The sequence below is a fragment of the Halichondria panicea genome, chromosome 11 (genome assembly GCF_963675165.1).
Source record: "Halichondria panicea chromosome 11, odHalPani1.1, whole genome shotgun sequence".
In the NCBI taxonomy this organism is placed as follows: Eukaryota; Metazoa; Porifera; class Demospongiae; order Suberitida; family Halichondriidae; genus Halichondria; species Halichondria panicea.
In genome coordinates, this window is record NC_087387.1 from 4,678,097 (window position 1) to 4,702,453 (window position 24,357).

The window sequence follows — 24,357 nt, forward strand, 5'->3', positions numbered from 1 at the left end:
GGTTAATACATCGAGCACACTGTGCATGTACAAAAACGGGTACTCACTAAGATGGCACTATAGTTCCTCCGCTGGAGTCTTCGGCAGTGCAGCCAGTGGTGGAGTTGTCCTCTGACCCGGTGAAACCTCTCATTTTTTTCACTCCATTACTAGAACTAGGGGAGAGGGGTTGTATTCACGGACAGCTATAGAATCCGAGTCGTATTCCCCGGAATACAATTATCGTGATCAAATTTAATAAGTCCGTGTAAAAAAAGCTGAAACAGTACCATTCATTCAAGTAGATTTGTAAGCTGCTCCCTAGATTTTATGGCTCCCTGCAAGTTTATAGAGGATTGTATAGCTATATACAAACTCTTGTAAACCTATAGTAGATCTATAGCTCACCCGACATCGTATCCATTGAGGAACCCAGCAGAGGTAATGAAGACAGAGCAGGTCACCACATAACACCATTTGCACCCACAGCCAAGAGACATAATAATAATCAGCTAGATCTAGCACTGTAGCAGGGGCTTATATTTACAAGCCTATAGCCTTTAACCTTGCCGCCTGCATGTACGTACACGTCTGCATGCTAGATCTAAATGGGTATGCAGTTGCAGCCAGCTAGTCTACTTCTCCAAGAAGGGTGGGGCTGCTGTCGGTTTTTCTGATGGCCTCTTTTCAGGCACTTTCAACTTTCAAAAACAACAAAATTATTCATAACATGACTAGACTATAGTAGATCTAATTAATACACTAGATCTACTAACTGTTACAATTATTATCATCTGCGCTGCCTTGACAATATCATAATAATTCTTCAAGCAGCTCAAAATAGCAAGCATCATCGCTAAGCCTTAGAGTTTTTCCAAAAACCATGCATCCAACTAGCAACTGTTGAAATGTTTTCAGAATAGTCAATTCCACTTTCAACTACGTCCAAACAGTAGTACCTGTTGTCCACATATTCTCCGATACCCCAAACACTTAGTCCAGTCACAGCACCAGCCACAGCACCAAGGGGACCGAGTACACCGAATCCAGCAAGACCACCGCCAACAACATTGCCAAATGCTCCAACAATCTTTGCTTCTTTTTTATAGCCATTTACTTCGAGGAAAAATTGACCAACATCACCAGCAAAGCCTAACGGATGAGTAGCAGCCTTTGATATCACAGTAAACTTGGATCCAATAAATTTACCGATGACCTTGGCAATAATCGATCGAACTTTTTGCTTATTTTTAACCTTTGTAAAAAATTCTTCATAATCGTAAGTCGGTCCATCATTATCTGTTAGACTCTGTCGTACTGTTTTAACAACAAAACTTACAGCTTCTTCTACAATATAATCGATTATCCCAAATTTATTCATCTTGTCAAATAGCTTCTGGCACCCTTCGCCACTGTAGCCCGGAATCACTTGACAGATTTTATCATTTACACTTTGATAAACCTGTTTTAGTGCATACTCACAGAACGGGAGAACAACAGCAATTGGAACTCCATTTGAGGGCTCTTTATTGCAAAAATTGCCATTCACAAATGAGATATTTCCAGCAAACCCCGTCAGAGCAACAACCAACAACACCACCTTCACTGTGCTCAACATTGCTACACTCTGTATAATGCTAGTATTAGATCTCACTTCTCTATCTCTGTGACAAACAAACACTAGGAGCTATTGCAACACCTTTGAAACAGTGAATACTACAGTAAAGGGATATTCCCTGGGACAATCCCGTTTCAAGCACATAATTATGTGAACTTATAGACTTTTGGCAACTGACATGTTGTGCACAATTCATTACTGTTCAATGTATATAAGTGCAACTCATACTTACTAGCAGGGTTTATATAGTAGCAGGGTTTATACAGAGGGGGGGGCACAACTGTGCCCTGGGATCTTCTCTCCCATGCAGCCAAAGTTTCTCCCTCCTAGAAATCTGAATGAATTCATGTAACAAAAAGTATCTACAATCTCTGTAAGTCAAACATTTCCCCCTTTCAGCTAAACATCTTGTATGAATATACAGTCATTACATCTACATGTACCATGTAACAGAAGTAGGCTAAGATAATTACCATTATTCTCACACACTATGGAGCAGCAATGTGTTCATACATTGAAGTGTTTACTCATCTGCTCTAATGAAGACTTTAGACCAGCTGGCAACTTGATACAGTACACACAATTACAAGCATTCTAGCAATCAGTGTGTTCAACGAATTCTATGTACAGGTACATGTAATTGATAGAGCTCTACAGTCATTACCAGGGGTAAAAAGTGAGGGTAAAGAAATGTTTTTTTCATGAAAATGGTAGCAGGTGCAAATTAATTACATGTACAAGCTAAGGAAATGAAACAGGAATCAGGATGTGTTTATAGTTTATAGCAGTGTTCACTCATCTGTCCTAACGAAGACTCTGGGTCTACTGAATATCTTGAGAGCGTCTTCAATCTCTCCCAGTTTGCTCTCGAGTGCTGTCTTGCGTTGCTTGACCCTCAGAGTAACACTTTGTAGGGGCAGGGCATTAAGCTCAGCAGTCAGAGTCGACTGATCTGCAGGGGGATATAAGAGTGTGATCACCTCCACCTTGAATAATTATAATGGTGGAATCACCTAAACTACTTAGTACAAGTAAAGTAATGTACAAGACTACAAGGAAAATACAAACTTGAATGTACATGTACTCCAAGCAACAAGACATCGATCTGTACTGTAGCTACTGATTGCATAAAGTAAAATTTTAACTTGGAAACTGGACAATCCAATTCAAGTTATGGGCTCTGAAACGTACATGTAGCTACATACTTTAGGATTATGCCTACATGTACATGTAGCCTAGGTACAAGCATCACACTATTAAAGTAGTACCCAATCTTGATAACTAGCATTATAAACAATGTCTACGTACGTTCTCTTAGAGCTTGTAAAGTTTTGAGTCTCTCCTTGGCAGGCATTAGAGTGTGACCGGGAGGGACGGTGGGGTCAGGCAGGGAGGCAACTCTCTCCTCCTCAGCACGACGCCACTCCTCTTGTCTGGCTCGAAGACTACCACACATAATTATAAGGATTCATAAGTACATGTACGATAGACTTAGTACACACACACAAAGGCAAACACTTAAATGCTGGTAGAGCTACAAAGCTACACACACTGCACTCAACTATATAATTACGTACAAGTGCGGTTCCAACTAATCAACCAGATGCCTATAGGAATTGTAAGCACTAAAAAAAGCAAACAGAAAAGGGCCTTTCAAAATTGAAACAGTGGCTCTAAGTGTACATACAGGAGTACAGTGAATCTAATATTGCTACGGTACTCACTATTGTGGGACCTGTCCTCTCTGATACTCGTGCAGGTCTTGTTGTTTCTTAGCCTCCAGAGATTCTAGTTTCTGTCTAGAGGGTGGCCTCTTAATACTTGTGGTACAAGCTGAGCTGACGTTAGCGGCTAAAAAGTTCTGAAGGGGGAAAGAACGAAAATTGCGTGGTCATTATTTTAGTGAGGATAATAAGTTTCAGAAGGAGATCACACAATAAAAGTAGAATGTAAGCTCAAAATGTTGGCAGTTAGAGGATATAACTGCCATTAATTTTGAGATAACTGTGGAAAAACTACGGGCAAATAATTAAAACTACAGTGTAGTCAATCAGCAAAAGTATATATAATATTACAATGCTTACATGTACCTTGCTTCTCTCGCTATTAACACTGGATGGTCTCCTCTCTCTAAGTCCAGTGTTAGAGTCCCCTACACCAGTGCCATTGACAGGCACTCTGGAGTCACCACCATTATGGTGTGTCACCGGGCCCCACCTCACAGCCCCGGCTGAGGATGGACGACCACCAGAGGGAGGTCTTGGGCCCTGAAAACGTGTGCATGGGGGGGGGGGGGGGGGAGTATCATTACAGTACACCAAATTACAGTACACCAATGACCATGACGATTGTAATAGGCTTTATAGGTAAATAATTATGTAGATAAAAGTATTATAAAGACCAATTTGTACATGTATACGTATACGCAAGTACAAGAAAATATTTAGGATTCGCTTGCTCAGGATTTTTTTAGTGGGGGCTTATTTTCTGAAATAGTATTCAGTAAATTTCGTATATAGCTAATACCAGTGGTTAAAAATCCTGAATGATGGCCGAGCCGACCACTGCCAACCAATGTGGGGAGAACTTTCCTGAAGTAAGAATTATAAAGTGTAGTTTCTCACATTAATATGCGCAGTGACCTTGGCTGGAATGTGGCTGTACTTGTCTAACATCTGCACTGGTTTGAGGGGCTTACTCTTCTCCTCCTGTTTTCTCTTGGACTGGCTCTGAATCTCACGAATCTTACGCATGTTCATCTTTGTAAAGTTCTTGGGATCTTCACCTACAGATTTAACATGAGAATTGTATGATGCTGTATATACAACCATAAGTCTGAAAGCAATTATTTTGAAACGGTGTTCCTAATCACTCGTACAGTACAATGTAGCCTATTGTCAGTAGTGTGGTATATATTGCCTATATTAAAACAGGAAGTGAAAACCATCTAGAGTAAGCATAGAATCACCTCAAACTTTGAAATTAAAAATCAATTGGAGACATTAATTATCTTCCACAGAGGAGGTTGGACGCGCGTCATCCACAATCAGGTTTTATGACGTGCATTCAATTAAATAGACCCAAAAGGCACCTCGATGCTCATCTGTTCTGCAGGCTGTACAGAGACACTGCAAGTAGCCAGAAGCGGCCTAGGAGCACTCCCACCACCCTTCTATACCTTCCATACACTGCTGAAAAGATTTCAAGATGGTAATTTTTCGACACTTATTTCAAATGTTGTGTAACAAGATTATGATCTATAATTATGAGCAGAGGAGATCAGAGCACCATTAATCTGTTTCTCTTTAGCATTCTCTAGTTCTTATTTGCACTGATATTCTAAACCTTTGACCTCAGAGGAATTATATACATCAAGAGTAGATCTTGTATACATGTAATGAACGCGTCATGTGTCCAACCTCCTCTGGCTAATCCGAGTGTGCACTACATGTATACCCCACCCCCTCAGAGTACCCCATCTCTCGTACGTTTGTATCTGCTCTTAGATTGTGGTGGCTGTGCCATTGTCTCAAAGAGCAGTCCCACAGAGCCGATAGTGTGGGCCCGGGCAATGTCAACAGCCTCCGGTTTCACACGAACACTGCAGTTAGAGAGTTAGATGACATTCATTTTTGTACATACGGTCTAGGTACGTATTGGAAATAATTTTACATAATTTATTATGTGTATCTATGATGTATGTGTGGGGGGGGGCAGACAGACTATGAACGTAACGGCAAAATCTCAGATGACCTGTGGTTAGGGGTAAAAAGCCAATCGAACTAGACTGTGAAAGCTACCGTATAGCGGGTAATTTTTGTGGGGTAAAAAATTAGTTTATCCCGAAAATGGTGATTTTCGTGAGTAAAAATCTTATTGCCTGCATAGCATTTATACGTTCCGGTAAGCCACGCCTATATTAACATTTCGTGGAGGTCAGCTTGCCCACGAAAATAACGAATTTTTTACCCCACGAAAATTACCCGCTATATATACAGTATTTATTAACAATTCATATTTACAACAAAACTTCTTTAATTTGCTGGCAGTAAGCGTTAATACAGTGTACACTGTATTCTATGACATTAAACTCGCCTAGGTGAGGGGTCTCGGTGTGGTCCCTGTGGGTAAAAGTTGTCAAAAAAGTTGGACGTCTGCTCATATCCAGGGTCGGAGGAAAATGGGGTACGAGGGAGAGCCATTACAAGGTCCCGAGAACAAACCTATTCAGCATGATAGATCTCCAAAATTAATACCAGTGGCAAAAAATTAATGATGGTTGTTCTATCTAAATAAAGCGCATGGAAAGGTTACCATGACAAAATACTTTGTAGTACAAATTGCCCTTAGAGCAGTGCAGTATTAGAAGATATACGGTAATTCCGAAAGTCACGCGATCCAACGTACTATGTTTGTGCGCCACTATAGCCGCTCCCAATCCACAAAAAGTCTTTTATTATCCGCTAGCTATCTCTAGCCAAATATTTAAAAGCTAGTGAGCGCAAGTTTTTATAGTAACAGAAACCTTTCGTTAGTGTAGTTCACTTGTGCCTGCCACACCTCTTCCAGGGGCTGGTATGGCTACATGTAGGAGTGCAGATTTTGACCGTGGCCATGGATTACTGGGTAACTTGGAGACTACTACTAGACTTGCTAGATCATATAAATTATAGCTACTGGCATATTATTTATGTATTTTACAACAGATACGAAGTTGAAGATTGATGATCATCTGACTGTGTATGAACGGTTGTTTAATGCTGATACCCGCTGGTACAATATTGGATTGAAATTGAAGGTTCCTAATGAAAAACTAAAGAATATCAGAGAAGTTAATCGTAATGATTCAGAAAGATGCTTGTGTGAAATGATTGATTACTGTATAAAAAGTGATGATGGTCTCACTTGGAAAAAAGTGTGTGACTCTCTCAGATCTCCAATAGTGAAATGTAACCAAATCGCTGAAGATATTGAAGAGTGGCTACTAATTCAACAGAAAGGTATATTAAATAGATACTTGATTGAAACGCTTATTATAATTACATGATATACTTTCAGTCAGCAGAGATACTGATGAAACGTTAAACCAAGAAAGTCATGTCACTCATGAGTCCACTTCAGAGTCAGAGAACTTTTCTGAATTAGGTACAATTCCGAGTCTGAGAGTCTACTTAAAGATCTCTTGAGACCCAAAGGCCTGAGGCTCGAGGCTATATATTATTATAGCGCCCCCATGCATAGCGAGGGTGCTACTGAGTGCATGCCTGAGTCTCAAAATCTCATATATATAGTGACCATTGGACGAGGTCTATTAACTGCATGTGGTGTACACAAATAAGCAAAACCTACCTAATTATCAGCTAGCTACAAACATAATGGACAGCACGGACGACGCTACTAGACAGCTAAGCCAAGCTCTTGCTTAATAGTTTCTCGTAGCATATAATTTAAGAGTGCATGCATGCATGGTAGTGTAAATGTGACAGAAAATATGAGCTTGCTGCTATAATTATTATATCGCTAAACATGATGATTCATGATTGTTGACCGACAGTATAATAATGCATTGCTATTAAAAGGTTTCTCTAACCACCAAGTTGTCATAATGACCCTATAGGTATAGATAAACATAGCCGTGTGCAGTATAGATAAACGTAATTATAGTACGTGCATCACTCACTGCACAGGTATATTGTTTACAGTTACAATAATCAACTAGTGTTCAAGCTGGCGCTGTGCTAATGCCTCTCGCCATGTTTTTGCTTTCGCTCAAAAGTATTAGAGAAAGGTTAATAATTTGCAATAATTATGATTTCAAATTGACAAAATAGGTGTTAGCAATTGAATGAACATTAAACACAGTAACAATAATACAAATTGAAAATAATGTAGAAAAGGTTGGTTTGTGGCTTACCTGGACCTCAACAAAGAAGAAAATTGATTCTGATTCTGCAAAATGGATTCTCTTACACGTGGTATTGAGCGCGCATGCGCATTAGATCTACATCCAGGAATAGGGGTGTGTCTGCAAGTTCAATCAACAATGGCTACTAAAATAGCTAGCTTCTTTAGCAGCTCTTTCTAACTCTTGTAGCCAACAAAAAGCTAGCGCTTAAGTGCAAGGCTAACTCATAAGTTGAATAGAAAGTTTGTGCGAACAGATGATGCTATGAAAGATTCTGAAGAGACTGCAACAGCCTTCAATGTGAGTCAAACTAGCCATAACTCGAGAAAGAAGCTTTAGTTTGCTAATCCACGAATCAAAATCCAAGAGAACGTGGCTAGAAGCCTATAGAAGCTGTTAGTTTTCGTCGCATTGTAACCGTTGAGCAGTTATAGCTGGAATACACACACAGACAGACAGACACACACACAGTCAGCTTTACCGTATCCCTCGTGCGGCTACGCCTCGAGGCATAATAATGAATACAATGAAAGCACCGCGGGTGCTGATGCATGGATATGTATTAAAGCTACTGGCAAACCATAATTATAAAGCTACTATATATAGCTATATTGCCAGGAGCCCATAAATAAGATAAGAGGCTAACTTCAACGTATACTCGGGAATCCCATTTCGTGAAACCGCATTTCCATTTTTATGGAAGCGACTAAGTGCTTGCAAACTGCGGCCCTGTGTTGCATATAACACAGGGATATTCAACCACTTATTATGCCTCGAGGCGTAGCCACACGAGGGATACGGTAAAGCTGACTGTCTGTGTATGTGTTTTTCCAGCTGTAACTGATCAACGATTGGAGAACTAGCAGCTTCTATATAGGCTTCTAGCCACATTCTCAAACTAAAGCTTCTTTCTTGAGTTATGGGCTCACATTGAAGGCTGTTACAGTCTCTTCAGAATCTTTCCTAGCATCATCTGTTCGCACAAACTTTCTATTCAACATAATTATGAGTTAGCCTTAATGCACTAAAGTGCTAGCTTTTGTTAGCTACAAGAGTCAGAAAAGATCTGAGAAGCTAGCTATAGTATAGTAGCCATTATTAATTTTTGTGAACTTGATCTCTTGCAGACACACCCTTTAATAATTATTCCTATGGATGTAATGCGCATGCTGCGCGCTCATCCCCACATGTTAGAGAATCCAGTACAGTGGCTGCCAGAATCAACTTATTTCTTCTTCTTGAGGTCCTGGTATATACAGTATTACCGATATAAGCCACAAAACACAGTGGGAGAGTAAGTTTAGTGGTCGCTAACCGTAGCGGAGGCAGAGGGCATACACGAAAATGATACCATTATAGAATAGATAACAATAGATATACATCCATGCATGTCCACAAGTCTTTTCTTCTCATGTAGTTATAGATATAGATATATTATATACACTTTCTGCACTACAACATATAATTATACTGTTTGTGTTGTCTGTGCATGCTTATATTTAAATTCTCTCTTACTCTGTACATTTGACAAAGGTTTGCTCCCACTGTTTGGCTACAGGCCATTTGCTTTTAAATTACTGTACCCTCGCGAAAAAAGCCCATCTTGAATAAACGCCCATCCCCTCTTTGCTTCGAATTCTTGCAGAGGAGGTACGACACGGTCACATGACAAGCCAAAAGGATTATGAATCTCATTAACTTGTGCATGAATATCATTCAAGACTGTGTACTTTGATAGTGGATTTGGTTTGGCGTGTATCTTTCAAGAAATAAACTTGACGTTTCTAAGATCAGGATGGTTCATTGCTGGGCTTATACTGATGTGAAATAGCTTTTCAACCAGTTTCAACCACCACTTAGATTTTGAGATATTATTGTTTTTAGTGTAATTCTGTTTTAGAGTGTTTAATAAGTATTCTGTGCCTGCATTCAGGATAGGATCACTGCCAACATCTGAGCCTTGGTTGTTACAACAAATCTAATCTCTATTTGTAAAACTCTAGCTACTAGCCAGCAACAAATTCACTGAGTTTTATGCTCTAAACTTGTCTCTTCATGGTGCTTACTTGCCATCAGTTGAATGTCGTCATTGGAATGCATTTGTAACGACTTCTTTGTCTTTCTTGCCTTCAATCAAGAAATAGCAGCCGCGTGAGCTTAACCGCGTGTCGTACCTCCTCTGGAATTCTTGCATGTAGACTCGCAAGCCACTCCCTTTTCTCTGATTGGACGGGGGCGGGAGAAAAGGGACTGGTGACTCTGGGACACATTTTGTGTCTCTACCAGAATTTGGGTAGAGATTATTCATTGATTTTTCCACGTGATCCAAAAATTGCGTGAGGTTAAGTAGAATTGCGTAGCCTGCAAAAGTGATCGCGGGCGTCTTAGCTACAGTTTAAGAATGGATGCTAGTGCTAGAAAAGAGAAGATGATGGAGTAATAACATCATCAGGCATTCAGCTAGGATATAGTCATCTAAGACACCAGCAGAGATTAGCTTGTTTTAGTTTTACATGATGAGAACTGGCAGCCGAAAGTCATTGGTTGCCTAAAGCTTTTAATAACCTGTACAATACAAGACAGATAATGGCAGACGGCAGCAGTTGAATTGAGAGTAGTCAGACTTGTACAAGCTGTCTTAAATCGCTGCCACTCCTCGGTTCAAAGAAAGACTGCCAAGATTTCTACGTTCATCAGCTGTTCCATGCTAATCCACAAGTTGTGGCACAACAGACACTGGTACAAGGATCTATAAAATCAAAAGGCTGGCTAGATAGATCTGTATACTTGTCTTCTGTGTGTCTTTAGCTTTTGACGCATCAGAATAAATTGGATAATTTGCACGTGACATTAATATTTAATAGCATTCCTGATTTACACATAGCCTCCTTCGCAGCCTCTCCTTTTTCTGTTCTTTGTCATAGTTCAATAAGATAAAACACGGGACTAATTGGAGGAACAAAGAAAGAAAGAAGGAAGAGACTAAGAAAAAGGAGAGCCTGCCTTGCTAAGTCGCGTGACGGTAGACGAGTGAAAATGAACGTGGGCAATCACTAGCTGGGCGGAGCCTGACAGAGCAAAAAGCTACAGCATGCCTACGCATTGCAAACTCTAAATAAAAGCTGTTAGCATCGTAGATAGTAAGCCAGAATCAACATCGTAGACGAGGGCTTACCTAGTAAAGACTAAAGAGACTAAATATCTAAATTTAGCTCAGTTTTTTTTCCTGAGTTCAGAACAGACCCACTTGATTAGTAGATATAATTATTACAGCAGTATAGTCTACTCTACTCTAGTCTTTCATACTTTCTCTACTGACTAAAGGTCTCACGAAGGCTGACTCTACTGCACTGTACTGTACTGTTCATAACAGATTATGTTCCTGGTAAATGCGCTCCAAGTACTGTGTGGGAGGACAGTTATTGAGGTTTTCTCTCGCCCACGCTCTTGCCTTGGTTTTCTGAAACAAAGTATCGGATAGCTGCTCTGTAGGAGTATGACCTACCATCCTTCGAGAAGTTTCTGCTACATCTAACATCAACGAATAGAGTCAGAGTCCACTTCTTCATGTTCATTCTCTTGTCATGCTTTAATCATACTCATGTATTAGTTTATAACATGGTTGTTTTCAATAAAATGTTCATACTACAGGGACATAGCCACCAGTCAGGTTAGTCAGGTTTCAACCTGACCACTTTTTCCGAGGTGAATAGGCAATGGTCGTCACTACAGTAAACACATAATGGACAAAAAATGCTTCTTCTGCAGTGCAAAACATGCAATGATCAAGACTATTAATCTACATGCTATCATTGCTATGGCGAGAGAGAATCCCTTCCAAGTCTTACAGACCAAGCTCACCATCCAGCTAACAATTTTTTGTTCCCCAAGCGATCATTTGGAAAGTCCAAACCAGTCTTGCCAAATACAACTTTACTGTTTCTCCATCATGATAAGAATCAATGTTGTGTTTTGCGCGCGTAACAACCTGACCACTCTAAAGTTGGTGGCTACGGCCCTGTACTATGTATTAAAATGAAAATACAATAAAATAATAAATTATTAATAAAAAAAATTGGCATAGAGTAAAGTATAAACCTCGATTTGAGGCCGCGGGTGGGCGTATGTTAGAATGAAAACTCACCGTTCGCGATTAAAAGCCCAGTCCCGGCCCCTAATAAGTATTAGCCTATAATTATAGACTTCTTGCAGGAAAGGGTGGGCGTATTTTCGTGAGGGTACGGTAGTATCGTTGAAGATTATTCATTAAGCCATCAGATAGGCTTCTGTTTCCATTCAGCTCCTCTCCTATAATGACTGTGTGGAATTCAATTCTGTCAACAATTGCTATCAACAATAATAATGTAACATTATACCTCTTCACCTCTTCTAATAGTTTTTGAGCGAAACGAAACAATGGCGAGAGGCATTAGCACAGCGCAGCTTGCACCACTCATTATATAGTGACTCTGCATATATATGGAAATACGGTCATAGCCACTTACGAAATATTAGCCGCTCTTTCTTTTATAGGCTCCTAGTCAACGATATTACTGCTATTGTTATATATACACACATGACATCATGATGAACATTTTTGGATCAGGATAATCATAGGGAAAAGTGGGAATGATCGATCTGATTATGCCAAAAGCCTAAAATTCATGGCTGCATGCTGCAGTATAATAATAGTATGTTCTCACTATTGCATGCAGCTACCAATAGCTAGCGTTCTATAGTGCAGAGGTATAACTACTACGTATATCCCTTTCCTGGCCTATCGCAGTTCCGTCACTTTAGTTTGCATTTGTAGTTCAAAAGGTCAGTCCAACCCACCAAATTATATAGACGAGGCTAATACTTAATGCTCTGAGTATAATATAAGGCTGTAGATATTCTATCATGCTCATGCTCTCATTTTTTCTCTCTAATCTAGATAATATTTCTAATTTACGCAATGTTACTGCACTGTTCCCTCAGGCACAGACGTCCCCCCCGCAACCTCACTACCAATCCCCGGCTCAGCAGGCCCAGCCACCCCCCCCATAGTCTCACTATCCATCCCCGGCTCAGCAGGCCCAGCCATCCCCCCCGCAGCCTCACTACCCACCTCCGGCTCAGCAGGGACCACCCCCAGCCCAGGTAACTACATAACAGAGCCTCTCCCACTTGATTTTATCGCCACCCCCAATGAAGGCTATGCATGGCTTAGAGATGGGCGTGGGTCAATGGTTGTGCACACTAACCAGTCGATTTTATGCCTTTCTGCTGCCTCAATGGAAGTATGTGTGGCCTTTAAATGTTGCACTCTGCTCAACTAAGCTGCTTAATTAAAGCAAGCATGCATGTAGACTATTGTAGTGCATGTGTCAACTTGTGTAGTGCCTGTGTACACAAATGGCTTGCTGCTTCATCTTTGAAAATATTCTATGGCTATATATATATAGAAGGACTGTCTTAGTATACTACTCAGTCCTACATGACAGCATGTAGGTGGTCTAAACCCTTTTTTAAGTGTCCTAGCTCAACAAAACTTCAAAGGGTATTCGCATTCATGACACTATCCAATCTACCACATATAAATTAAATGTTAATTATGTGTGTTAACTGTGACCAAATATGACTTACCTTAACTTGAAAATACTGCCTCCAATACCAAGTTTTAGAAAACAAAATTGGTACAAAAGAAAGCTCTTAGTGAGATCTACTAGAAACAAGGTGGATATTTGGTGTGAGCTCATTCTAGCTTTGATTATAGCTTGAAAAAATGCTCAAAAAACGTGAAAATATGATTTGTATGCTTATTGCGTGTACAAAATACGTGATAGCAGCCCTAAATATCCACTTGGTTTCTATATATTGCATTGTAGTAAGAACGTTCTTTTGATACTAAGATTGAACCATAATATTGGAGGCAGCGTTCTTTGGTTAAAGTAAATAGCAAGTTAATGTACACAACAAGGCAGTAACCATGGCAACAATGTTATCATCCTGATCCATTTACATATCTAATATGAATCCCGAATAAACACAATGAAACCATTACACAATGACAATGAATGGATTGCAATGCACCCTCATTCATGTAAATCCAGGAATTATAATCAAGAAAACGTTACTATATAGAAGCCCATAGAAAGTCTTACTTGCATTGCATTGACCTTGAGCAGCTGTCAGTTTACACAGACAGACACACACACACACTACCATATACCTCGCTTGCGCATGCACACCGAGGCATAATCCCAGCAAAATTAATAAGCAAGCTTGCTCACACATGCAGGTATATAATATATTTTGTATTATAATGTTCTGTTAAAATTATAAGCCTCACCTGATCATGTGTTCTTTTACATGCTAGGTTTGACATGTACAGTAGAGTTTCTGCAAACTACTATGAACATCACTGATGAACAGCTTAACTTAAACATTCAAGAAACATATCTCTATGAATTGGCAGCTTGCTTTGATAACACTGATGACTATGTCGAGATACTAGGGCTCTCAGATGCACAGCAAACGGATGTAAAGGAAGAGAAGGCTAAAGTTGTTATCAATCGCACACAGGCCGGTATGAAATTGGCTCTCAAATACTGGCTGCGAAAAGAACATTTGGAGGCAACTTTCCGATCTTTACTCTCTCTCATACTTTCTATGAATAAAGGAAATGTTGCTGGCGAAGTATGCGAGTTCCTTAAAAATCGTACGTAATTAATTATACATCATGCATGAGTGTATTCAGAGCCGTGTAATTAACCAAGAGCATGCAGTCTTATATTGATCAATCACTTATTATAACATGAATTATGCATGGTGTGTTCATGCAACATCTCAAAAGCATTGCACAGAGTGTATGGTTGACAGTAAAATAATAACGTATATATATAATGTCATTCCTTATTATACAATATAGTACAACTCCCAAAACGAAAACGGAAAAACTCAGATTATAGCATGCAAAGTGGGTCGATAGGCACATCCAAACAAAGGAGGAAGTCAGGTATTATAATTATATGCACTTATTAATTGATCGACTGAATTAAGCATAACTGCATGCATGTAGATGCTACAGTAGAAGAATTGGACTTGCTGAAAGAAGATTTTTCTATGGAACGTTCGTTTAACAATCTGTCCAATCAAATACGGAAGTCACTAGTGGATCAAGGCCATAAGCCAACTCAATTACTTTCCTGCTTACAAGGATATGACATGTTTCCTAAGCTTCTTGTGGAATCTAATACTATTTTCGCAGAAGAGAAAGAAAGATGCATGAAATGTGAATCAATTAATGATTTGTGGTTTTATATCGGCAATTTCTTCACATCTTATAGCTATGAGATATTGGAGACTCTCATCCAAGAATTAGGAACAGAAACTGACAAGCAACGCTTGCAAGACTATAAAAAATTGTTTTTTGAGCATTCCAAGAAGTCTCTTGAGAACTTCGGTGCAGCCCTGACTCGATTCACGGGCACCACATACAGGGAATTGATTGTCAAAATTAATGACACCTTCAAAAAGATTTCTGCTAAACACCTTGAAGAACTCAAGATTAACTTGGCTAAAGCAGTTGATATTCCAAACAATCACCTTAAACGATTCATTGTTCAACCAGGGTGCATTGAAATAACTTATCATGTTCCACTGTATGTCGAATTTCAACTGAAAGCATTTTCAATTTCATCAGAACAGCGAACTTTACTAGAAAATCTTCGAGTTATTTGGCTGAAATGTGGATGCTTCTGGTATTATGTACAGGTATGTTCATTTAATTGCTATGCTTTGTTATTGTAGGATATTGATAATTATAGGCCCAATTATAGTATTAGTTGATAACTGCAGAATGTTGACGGATCTGGCTCAGGAAATAATCAAAGAAGACCAGATACAGGTTTGCATACCTTTTACTATCAATTACCTTAATTTGACCATTTTTTCTCAGATGGCGACCGCTCAAGTGATGCTCGCAAGAAGTTTATCTCTAATATAAATCCAGACAATGTTGTGGACACTGATTCAGTTTATGAACAACTTGATAAGGCAAGCTCTATTCACGACAGTGAATCTGGATATGGCACTGGATATGGCACGATGGGTAAAGATTATACTTATGGCAAATTGCCAGCTCGTAAGGTAAGAAAATTGTTGTTTAATTATGACTATGGAGTAATTAACTATTATACTGCTCTGTGCATCGTACCGAATTACTCTATATGCACGAGGTGAGCTGTCCAAAGGGTATAGAACATTCAGCTCAATAATATAATACACTTGCAGTCATGTACACACATCTTATGTATTATTGAGATTTGGTTGATATGCAGTTAAAGTGCCCAACCATAACCACCTCATTCGGTGTGTTTGCTTTACTAATCCAATTAGTGGTAATGGTTGGCAGTTAAACTTTTCTGTATACATCCAAATTATTGTATACTACAGTTGGAATCGTATACACTTTTGTTTATACCATACTCTACCGAGATTACACCCACCCTAATTGCATGCTACAAAGTAGCCTCGAATCCAGGCGGATTAAAATACGGCCTGGTATCTATTGCATGTGTAATTAATCATAGGCGTGGTCCATAGGCGTGGTCCATACACGCCCATGTACTATATACTATGTATATGAAGCTTTATAGCCTAGCTAGCTAGCTGTGGCCCTCTATGGTGTTGTCGAGAAGACTTGCACACTATAGTCTGAAACCAGAAAAGGCTCTCATCTACCTCTATATATATGATGGTTGGATGGTCGTGATGTTTTGAACTTGGTTTCTGAGCTTCGTAGAGTACGGCACATATTTATGCCTTGGTGCGCATGCGCAAGCGAGGTATACGATAGTGTGTTCGTGTGTGTGTGTGTGTACACTGCTACAGCTGGTCAAGGATCAATGAAGTGGAAGTATATAGAGTTTCTATAGGCTTCTAGTCATTTTAATTCGTTAGTATAAATAATAAAAGACGGGTAGTCATTTTAGTGTTTTCAGATTTTCAGGGTGTATACTAATTTTGGCGGATTTGCAGTAAATTCATTTGTCACAAGGTTGAATGGGTCAAATATAGATGAAAAAAGAGCTATAATAATTATAGCTTGCTTAGCATATTTTCATTAGAAAAAAGAAAAAAAGAAGGAGATTCATTCATAATAGACCTTTTATTAATGTGATGGAATGTGCTGACATTGCACCAATGACTCACTGGGGAACGAAAGTGCTGCTACCACTCCCATTAAATGATCATTTTAGTTGCTACTGCATTCTTGGTGGCCGAGAAGGGTCACCCGCCTTGCCTTTGCCTACCGCCACAATTAACCGCGAATGCAAAATGTTTGCGCTCACAGTATATATAGGTGCATTATTTGTATTCCCTTTACTTTTAGCAACCAGAGGAGAAAATAGACCAACTTGGTCGCTTAGATACCATCGAAACCTCACAAATGAAAACTTTCCCCGATGCAACGAAGGCGCAGATTGACACGAGCCGTTTATTGAAAAGGTATACAGCATGTGTTCCAAAACGAAATGACAACAATACTCAACTTCATATTGCTTGTTATAATGGCGATGTGTTAAAGGTTTCAGAATGTATTCAAGTTCAAAAACTAGATCCATTGGAGTTTAATCAACAAGGTGATACGGCTCTTCATACTGCCACAAGAGCTGGACATCTCAACGTTGTTAAGTACCTTGTTGAAGAATGCCAAGTAAATGAAGCTTGTGAAGCTGCTGATGGTTCAACTGCTTTTCATATTGCTGCCTTCTATGGGCACAAACATTTGGTCAAGTATTTTAATGAGAAAGAGCTTGATCCGTTATATTGTAATGAATACAAAGAAACACCGTTATTTCTGGCTTGCTTGGCTGGTGACGTGCAGATAGTCAAACTTTTGGTTAAGGAAGCTCAAAAATATCAGCCAGTTGAAGATTTCATTCGTAACACAACTCTCACTGGTGAAACAGTACTTCACTATGCTGTATTGTCCAAAAAATTAGCAATGGTAAAGTACTTAGTAACCATTCTCCAAACTGAACGACTTGAACGAGGCGTACGATATGACACGGCTCAGCATAGGTTTGCATTGCTGGATGAAGCAGACAGAAATGGCCGCATGCCTATTCATCTAGCTTGTCAATGTGGTTTGACAGATATTGTTCAGTACCTAGTTGAATCAGAGACCTACAAGCCAGACATCTGTACAAGTAATGGATGTACTCCTCTTCACTATGCAGCTCTATCTGAAACACCTTGTGTTCTTGAGTACCTGATTAAAGAACATCATTGTGATGCGATGTGTACTGACATCCTAAACAATACACCTGTTCACTATGCAGCAATAGGTGGTACTCTAGAAACTTTCAAATGTCTTATTGAAACTCATAGATGTGATTCCAATGTTCTCAATATCCAAAAAGAATCACCTCTTCATATGGCTTGTGAAAATGGGCAAATTATCATCGCTAAATATCTCATTGAGGATGAAAAATACAACCAATACAGCAAAGCCTCTCGAGGAAATACACCTCTTCATTTTGCTGCTTTTGGAGGTCATTATGATTTAGTAAAATATTTAATTATCGATCGTGAATGTGACCCAAACACTAAGAACGATGATAATGAAACACCACTTTTCTTTGCTAGTTACGGGGAAAAAGTTCTTGCTCTTTTAGTTGGTGATGATGTGTTTCATCATATCAAAAATCCTCCAAGATTCATGAAGACTATTAAATTTCTTGTTGAAGAGCATAATTGCTGTCTTACTTTATCTAATCCAGGCAAATTTTCCCCACTTCAAATAGCCTGTTTCTATGATAATATAACAGCTGTCCAATATTACATTGAGGATCAGAAATGTGACAAAGAATCTAAAGATGCTAACGGAATGGCTCTCATACACGTTGCAGCTCTAGGAGACGCTATTGATGTCTTTACGTACCTAGTTGAAACTCAGCAGGTTGACATAAATTCCTCAGATAACAATGGTAACACGCCATTACATTATGCAGCTGATACGAGAGGGAAAGAGTCACTTAAAACAGATCTCTACAAAAGTGTTATTAAAACTCCCACCAAGTTATCTTTTCATCAGAAAACAGGTTTGAAAAATATTTTCACGGATATGAACCAAATTGAACACCAACTGAACCTTTCCGTTCTTCGATACTTAATGAGTGGAGTAACAAGTATCTCTGAACTAACTAACAGTAAGGGGCAAACACCTCTCCACATTGCATGCAAGCGTGGACAACTTAGTACCGTGAAACTTTTCAGCGATTTTGAGCTGGAAACTAAAGATAAAGAAGGAGCAACACCACTTCACCTTGCTGCACAATGTGGCCACTTACCAGTTGTCGAATATCTAGCTTTAGAGAAGAAATGTGATATAAAATGTATCGACAATGACAATGACACACCAGCTCATCTTGCCACCATCAGTGGACATCTAGATGTAATAAAATTTTTCGTAGAAACTATGGGATTTGATATTCTCGCTGACAGTTCCCAAGAGTCACATGACGTCAAGTTTGTTCGATTTCCTCTTCATGTAGCTTGTGCAGCAGAAAACATTGACGTTGTCAGGTATCTGGTTGAAGAATTCCGATGTGATGTAATGACAAGAGATGAAGATGGCGATGTACCTCTTCATCATGCAGCAATGCTTAAAAACATTACCACAATAAAATACTTAGTAGAAGAGTGTGATTGTAATGTCCTAGTTACAAATGAAAAAGGCTTAACTCCTCTTCACTATTCTGTTGTCAGTAATATAGACATTGTACAGTATTTTGTTGAGGAGTGCGAATGTGACGTTCGAGTAAAGACCAAAGACGGACTAACACCTCTTCACTTAGCAGTTATTGTTGGAAACATCGATGTTGCTAAATACTTTATAAGCAAGAACTCTGATTTGCTACACTCTCGTGACAATAATGGTTGCACACCTCTGCATATGGCAGCTATGTATGGAAAAGTTGAAATGTGCAAATTACTTATATCCGACTTCTACTGTGATAAAAATGAAATAGCTGAAAATGGGCAAACCCCGCTTCATTTTGCTGCAAGTGATGGTCACCTGCCTGTTGTGGAGTACCTAACACTCGAAGTGAACTGTGACAAGTCTAGCACAGATGTAGATGGTTTCACACCAGCTCACTTAGCTGTTTTAAATGGACATCTAGATGTACTCAAATTTTTTGTCGAGAGGCTGACTTTTGATATACGAAATGAAAAAGCACTTGACAATAATATTAGGCCAATTCATTTAGTAGTAGCAAAAAATGGAAACTTAGCTATCTTGAAGTATTTGGTTGAAGAATGCAAATGTGATGTAATGGTCAAAGACAGTCATGATCGAGTGCCCCTTCACTATGCTGCAATACTTGGACAATTGGAGACAGTAAGGTATTTAATTGAAAAATGTGAATGCGATGCAATGGTAAAAGACAGTGATGGTATGCTACCTCTGGATTATTCTACTGCTAATAAAACAACAGAAATTATGAGGTACCTCGTTGAAGAATGTCAATGTCCCTTGAACTCAATGAACAAAACTGGTCAAGTTCTTCTTCATCATGCAGCAGGCTGTGGAAATATCGAGGCTATTGTGTATTTGACAAGTAAAACAACTGATGATTTACCCCGAGACGTTTTAGACCTAACTCCTGTTCATTACGCAGTATTGAATGAATCGCTCCCGATTGTCACTTATTATGTATCATACCTCAAGTGTGACCCCAATATTCCATGTCTTTCAGATACTACTCTACTTCAATTGGCGTGTTCTGGAGGCCACCTGGATATTGTACAGTTCCTTCAACAATGCCCTGCATGTGATTTTCAAGAGAGTGACAGAAGTGGCAAGACACCTTTACATTATGCTCTTGGCGCAGAGCAGATGGAAATTTCTCATTTTCTTGTAAACCTAAAATTATGTGATGTAACAGCTAGTGACAAAGCAGGAAACACATGTCTTCACATTGCAGCTGAGCATGGACTACTGGAATTTGTTCAGTTATTTGTAGATGATTTTGACTGCAATCCGAACTCCCTAAATGCACGCAGACTAACTCCTTTTCACGTAGCTTGTGAAAATGGACACGAAGAAGTGATGAAGTATTTAACAAGTCACCATAAGTTTACTCCAGTAACGAATAACGACAATTTTACCACGCTTTATTTTATTGTTCTCAACAATAATATTGAAAAAGCAAAAGAACTTGCCTTGTCGTCAGAATATGATCTAAAAAGCAGAGACCAAGACGGTAAGACAATTCTTCATTATGCTGTCAAAACTTTAAGGAGAGAGTTCATTGAATTTCTGATATTTGAGATTGGGTGTGATGTAACCATTGCCGATAACGAAGGAAATACGTGTCTCCATATTGCAGCAGAGCTTGGGCAGCTCGAACTAGTTCAAATGTTTGTCATGGCATATGGACTTAACATCAACCGTCAAAACTCTGTAGGATTAACTCCCTTACATCTAGCTGCTTGTAATGGGTATGAGGGTGTGGCTAAATTTCTACTTGAGCAACCTAACTGTGATGTAATGCGTAAAGACAATGATAATCGCACTCCTCTACATCATGCTATTATGGTGGAGTCTTTGGAAATTGTCCAAATGTTTTTAATGGACAAAAGAACAAAAATAAACATTAAAGAAGACAAAGGCAATTCTCTCCTCCATACCTTAGCAAGTCAATGCAGCCCTGATAGTGACCTGTCGATCATGCGCTTGCTTTTGGCATTTGGGGCAAATCCAACTGCTGTAAATATCTTTAACGAGACTCCACTTCATGTAGCTTGTATACACGGACACGAGGAAGTTGCAGATGTAATCATCAGTCACATGGATCCCTGCTCTTTAACAACAGAACTTGACTGCAGTAAAGCAACACCTCTCCACCATGCTGCACTAGGAGGGAATTTGAACATAGTCAAGTTTTTGATGTCCAACGGTTATAATCCCATGCAGAAAGATTGCCAAGGCAACACAGCTCTACATTATGCTGCAATAAATGGGAATATCAATATTTTGAGACATCTCATTGTGGACTCTGATCTTGAACCTAACTGTACGAATGAAAATGGATACACTCCAGCACATGCAGCATGCTCAGGAGCAAGTCTTTGTATAGCAAGGCATTTACTCTGGAGTGCCACAGCTACAGAAACAGATTTGTATAACGCTGTCTGTTTCCTGGGATCTGAAATGATCACTTTAAATCAAAATTTAAAGACCAACACTGGAGAAAACATTCTTCACTCTGCATCTCGTAGTGGCTACCAAAGCATTGTCGGGTACTTGATCATTGTTCTGAAATTTGATCCTCGTATAACCAACCAAGTTGGCTGTACTCCGTTAGACATTGCTATTGGCTATCGCCAGTTAGATGTAATCCCCTTTCTTAAAGAATTCACCCCTGCAAATGCCATTCAGCTCTCACCGTCAGCACTCCATCTAGCGGCCCTGCTTGGCCATATCTCATCAGTGCAATATTATATCACTGACCTCCAATCCGACCCTGACCTCCCAGACTCTATTGGACGAACCCCCCTACACTATGCTGTTATGGGGAGACGACAAGCAATAGCCCGATTTTTGATTCGCTCAAAAGCCGATCATCTCTCTGAGGATGTGTTCCACAACCTACCTCTCCATTACGCTGCTGCCCTTGGTTATTTTGATCTGGTCCGATTTCTAGTCAACATTGGCTCTCCAACTACCACCAGAGGTGTGCTGGGAAAGACACTTGCTGAGATGGCTATGGACGGAGGACACACAAATGTTGTGGAATTCCTTAGCAGTCTTCCAGGTAAGGTTTAATGCAGAGACCATCATTCATGGAGGCGAACTAACTCCTTTTCACCTATAGCTTGTGAAAATGGACACGAAGCATGCATGCATGCATGTACTGAGATTTTTGTTTTCCCTATACAGATTCTCGAAAAACCCCACACAACTCACTGATTGACTCACTGGATTAGCCTCAATTTATTATTACGGTGAGAATGTATGAATAAACTATAACTGCCTATTTGCATCGTTTCAATAGCAAACACTTATAAATATTTGTTTGCTTCCACAGATTGTCAAGTTCTTTAGAAACACTGTGATCACTTGCACCACCCCTATCCTGCATGTATATAGTATAGTTTGTGAATTTACCCCTTTTTTACTCAAGAAGTTTATTGCACATTATTAATACGGACTCAAGGAAAGTCAGTAGTTTTGAACAGTATGTACGGTGCTCTAGTGTGCCATAACAGTTTTGTCTGTTTGTGTATATATTTTTTAGTTTAACATTGTGAACTTTGCTGATTTCTATAGTGAATGTCTTTATTATTTTTGTCTACAGAACAAGGATTATATTAAAATTAGTTACGAAAAATTGTTAGCATCATTAATAGTAATTTTTATGACAGCACTAATGTACGTCTACAAAATTAGATTGAAATTCACTCTTTTATGACAAATTCTATTGACTATTAAACAACGTAGAAATGTACGTAGAAGTACGTACTATAATTATACGAAACATTCTCCAGTATTTACTACTTCAATCTCATATATAGAGGCATGTTCCTCTTCCCAGTACTCTTGCAGCTGCTCCACCAGCTGACTGAACGGTAGTATCTCCTCAGGCAACAAGTTCATATCTGTGGGAAAAATATACTCAATTATACTCATAGTACTTCGGGACAGAGGTTAGGTCGTTCAAGCCTCTTATTGTTGGAGATGCGTTTGAGCCCTGGCTCTGAATGTATGGATACGGGGCTCGTCCCAAAGAAGAACACATCCCAACAAGTCACACCAAATGACCACTGGGTAAGAAACGTCCGCCACAGCTATAGTGTAAACAGGTTCACTGACTCACCACATCAGTTTTCTCGTTGCTAATAGCATCATGGAGTGTATCCGGAGCCATCCCGTTGACTGGGATCTTGGCTCCCTCATTGGCTCTGTATAGTAGTCACTACTGTTAGTGTAGGTGTTCCTAGCCAAGCCAAAGTCACCAATAATTATTAACCTTCAACACAAAAGCGAAAACGTATCTAAAAATGCTTCCACTTTATTTCTCGAGTGTAGATCTACAGAGAAGAATTAATATAATCATTATTAGTGGCTTGAATGCTAATCTGTAACCACATAATCACTAATTATAAAACTGAACAAAATTAACTTCCCGAATTCGAAAGTAAACCCAGTGTGGTATGCTGATGACAGTGCAGTTTCAGGTGCAATATAAGACTGTGCATGGGACCACATAAACACTCTGGGTCCTAAGTACGGCTACCACACCAATGCAAGCAAAACCTGGTTGATAACGAAGAATGACCATGCACCTTTCCCAATCAGAAATTGCCTTTGAAAGTACTAAAGGCAAGACCCTACCTTAGAGTATACACTGCTTGGTACACCACCCTCTCAAAAAATTCTTTGAGATGCCGTTTGTGTCAAAGCACAATTTGAAAAAACTGCCATGTACATGAATATCTATGCACTTCACTGTATCGGGCTCGCACACTTCACTAAAATTAGCATTATTAAAGTCCCCGCTTTTGCTCGACCTGCATGCATGCCCTGGCCATAATTGTAATCACTAATTAGAAAACTGAACAAAATTAACGTCCCGAATTCGAAAGTAAACCCAGTGTAGTATGCCGATAACAGTGCAGTTTCAGGTGCAATATAATACTGTGGGACCACAAAAACACTCCAGGTCCTAAGTACGGCTACCACACCAATGCAAGCAAAATAACGAAGAATGACCACCTTTCCCAAGCAGAAACTGCCTTTGAAAGTACTAAAGGCAGACCCTACCTTGGAGTATATACTGCTTGGCACACCACCCTC

General features: G+C 39.5%; 2 protein-coding genes across 4 annotated transcripts; one reads left to right on the forward strand and one right to left on the reverse strand.

Moving 5' to 3' along the window:
* Nucleotides 1-2,274: 2,274 nt before the first annotated feature.
* Nucleotides 2,275-5,904, reverse strand: LOC135343940 (enkurin domain-containing protein 1-like). The gene is made up of 7 exons (XM_064540980.1): nucleotides 5,693-5,904; nucleotides 5,086-5,198; nucleotides 4,222-4,382; nucleotides 3,688-3,864; nucleotides 3,322-3,458; nucleotides 2,906-3,042; nucleotides 2,275-2,549 (listed from the first exon to the last, which is right to left on the reverse strand). Exons 1-7 carry the CDS (start codon nucleotides 5,797-5,799, stop codon nucleotides 2,389-2,391), a joined length of 993 nt encoding a protein of 330 aa, XP_064397050.1. The 5' UTR covers nucleotides 5,800-5,904; the 3' UTR covers nucleotides 2,275-2,388.
* Nucleotides 5,905-6,013: 109 nt separating this feature from the next.
* On the forward strand, nucleotides 6,014-22,976 carry LOC135343935 (uncharacterized). 3 transcript variants are annotated; one of them, XM_064540968.1, is made up of 13 exons: nucleotides 6,014-6,223; nucleotides 6,304-6,597; nucleotides 6,656-6,742; nucleotides 12,483-12,533; nucleotides 12,573-12,644; nucleotides 13,864-14,205; nucleotides 14,416-14,502; nucleotides 14,566-15,260; nucleotides 15,345-15,393; nucleotides 15,445-15,635; nucleotides 16,882-22,315; nucleotides 22,441-22,505; nucleotides 22,589-22,976. In XM_064540968.1, exons 1-12 carry the CDS (start codon nucleotides 6,175-6,177, stop codon nucleotides 22,485-22,487), a joined length of 7,398 nt encoding a protein of 2,465 aa, XP_064397038.1. In that variant the 5' UTR covers nucleotides 6,014-6,174; the 3' UTR covers nucleotides 22,488-22,505; nucleotides 22,589-22,976. The 3 variants fall into 3 exon arrangements, with proteins under 3 accessions (XP_064397038.1, XP_064397036.1, XP_064397039.1); XM_064540966.1 differs by having other exon boundaries at nucleotides 12,483-12,644; XM_064540969.1 differs by lacking the exon at nucleotides 12,483-12,533 and having other exon boundaries at nucleotides 12,579-12,644.
* The last annotated feature ends 1,381 nt before the right edge of the window (nucleotides 22,977-24,357 follow it).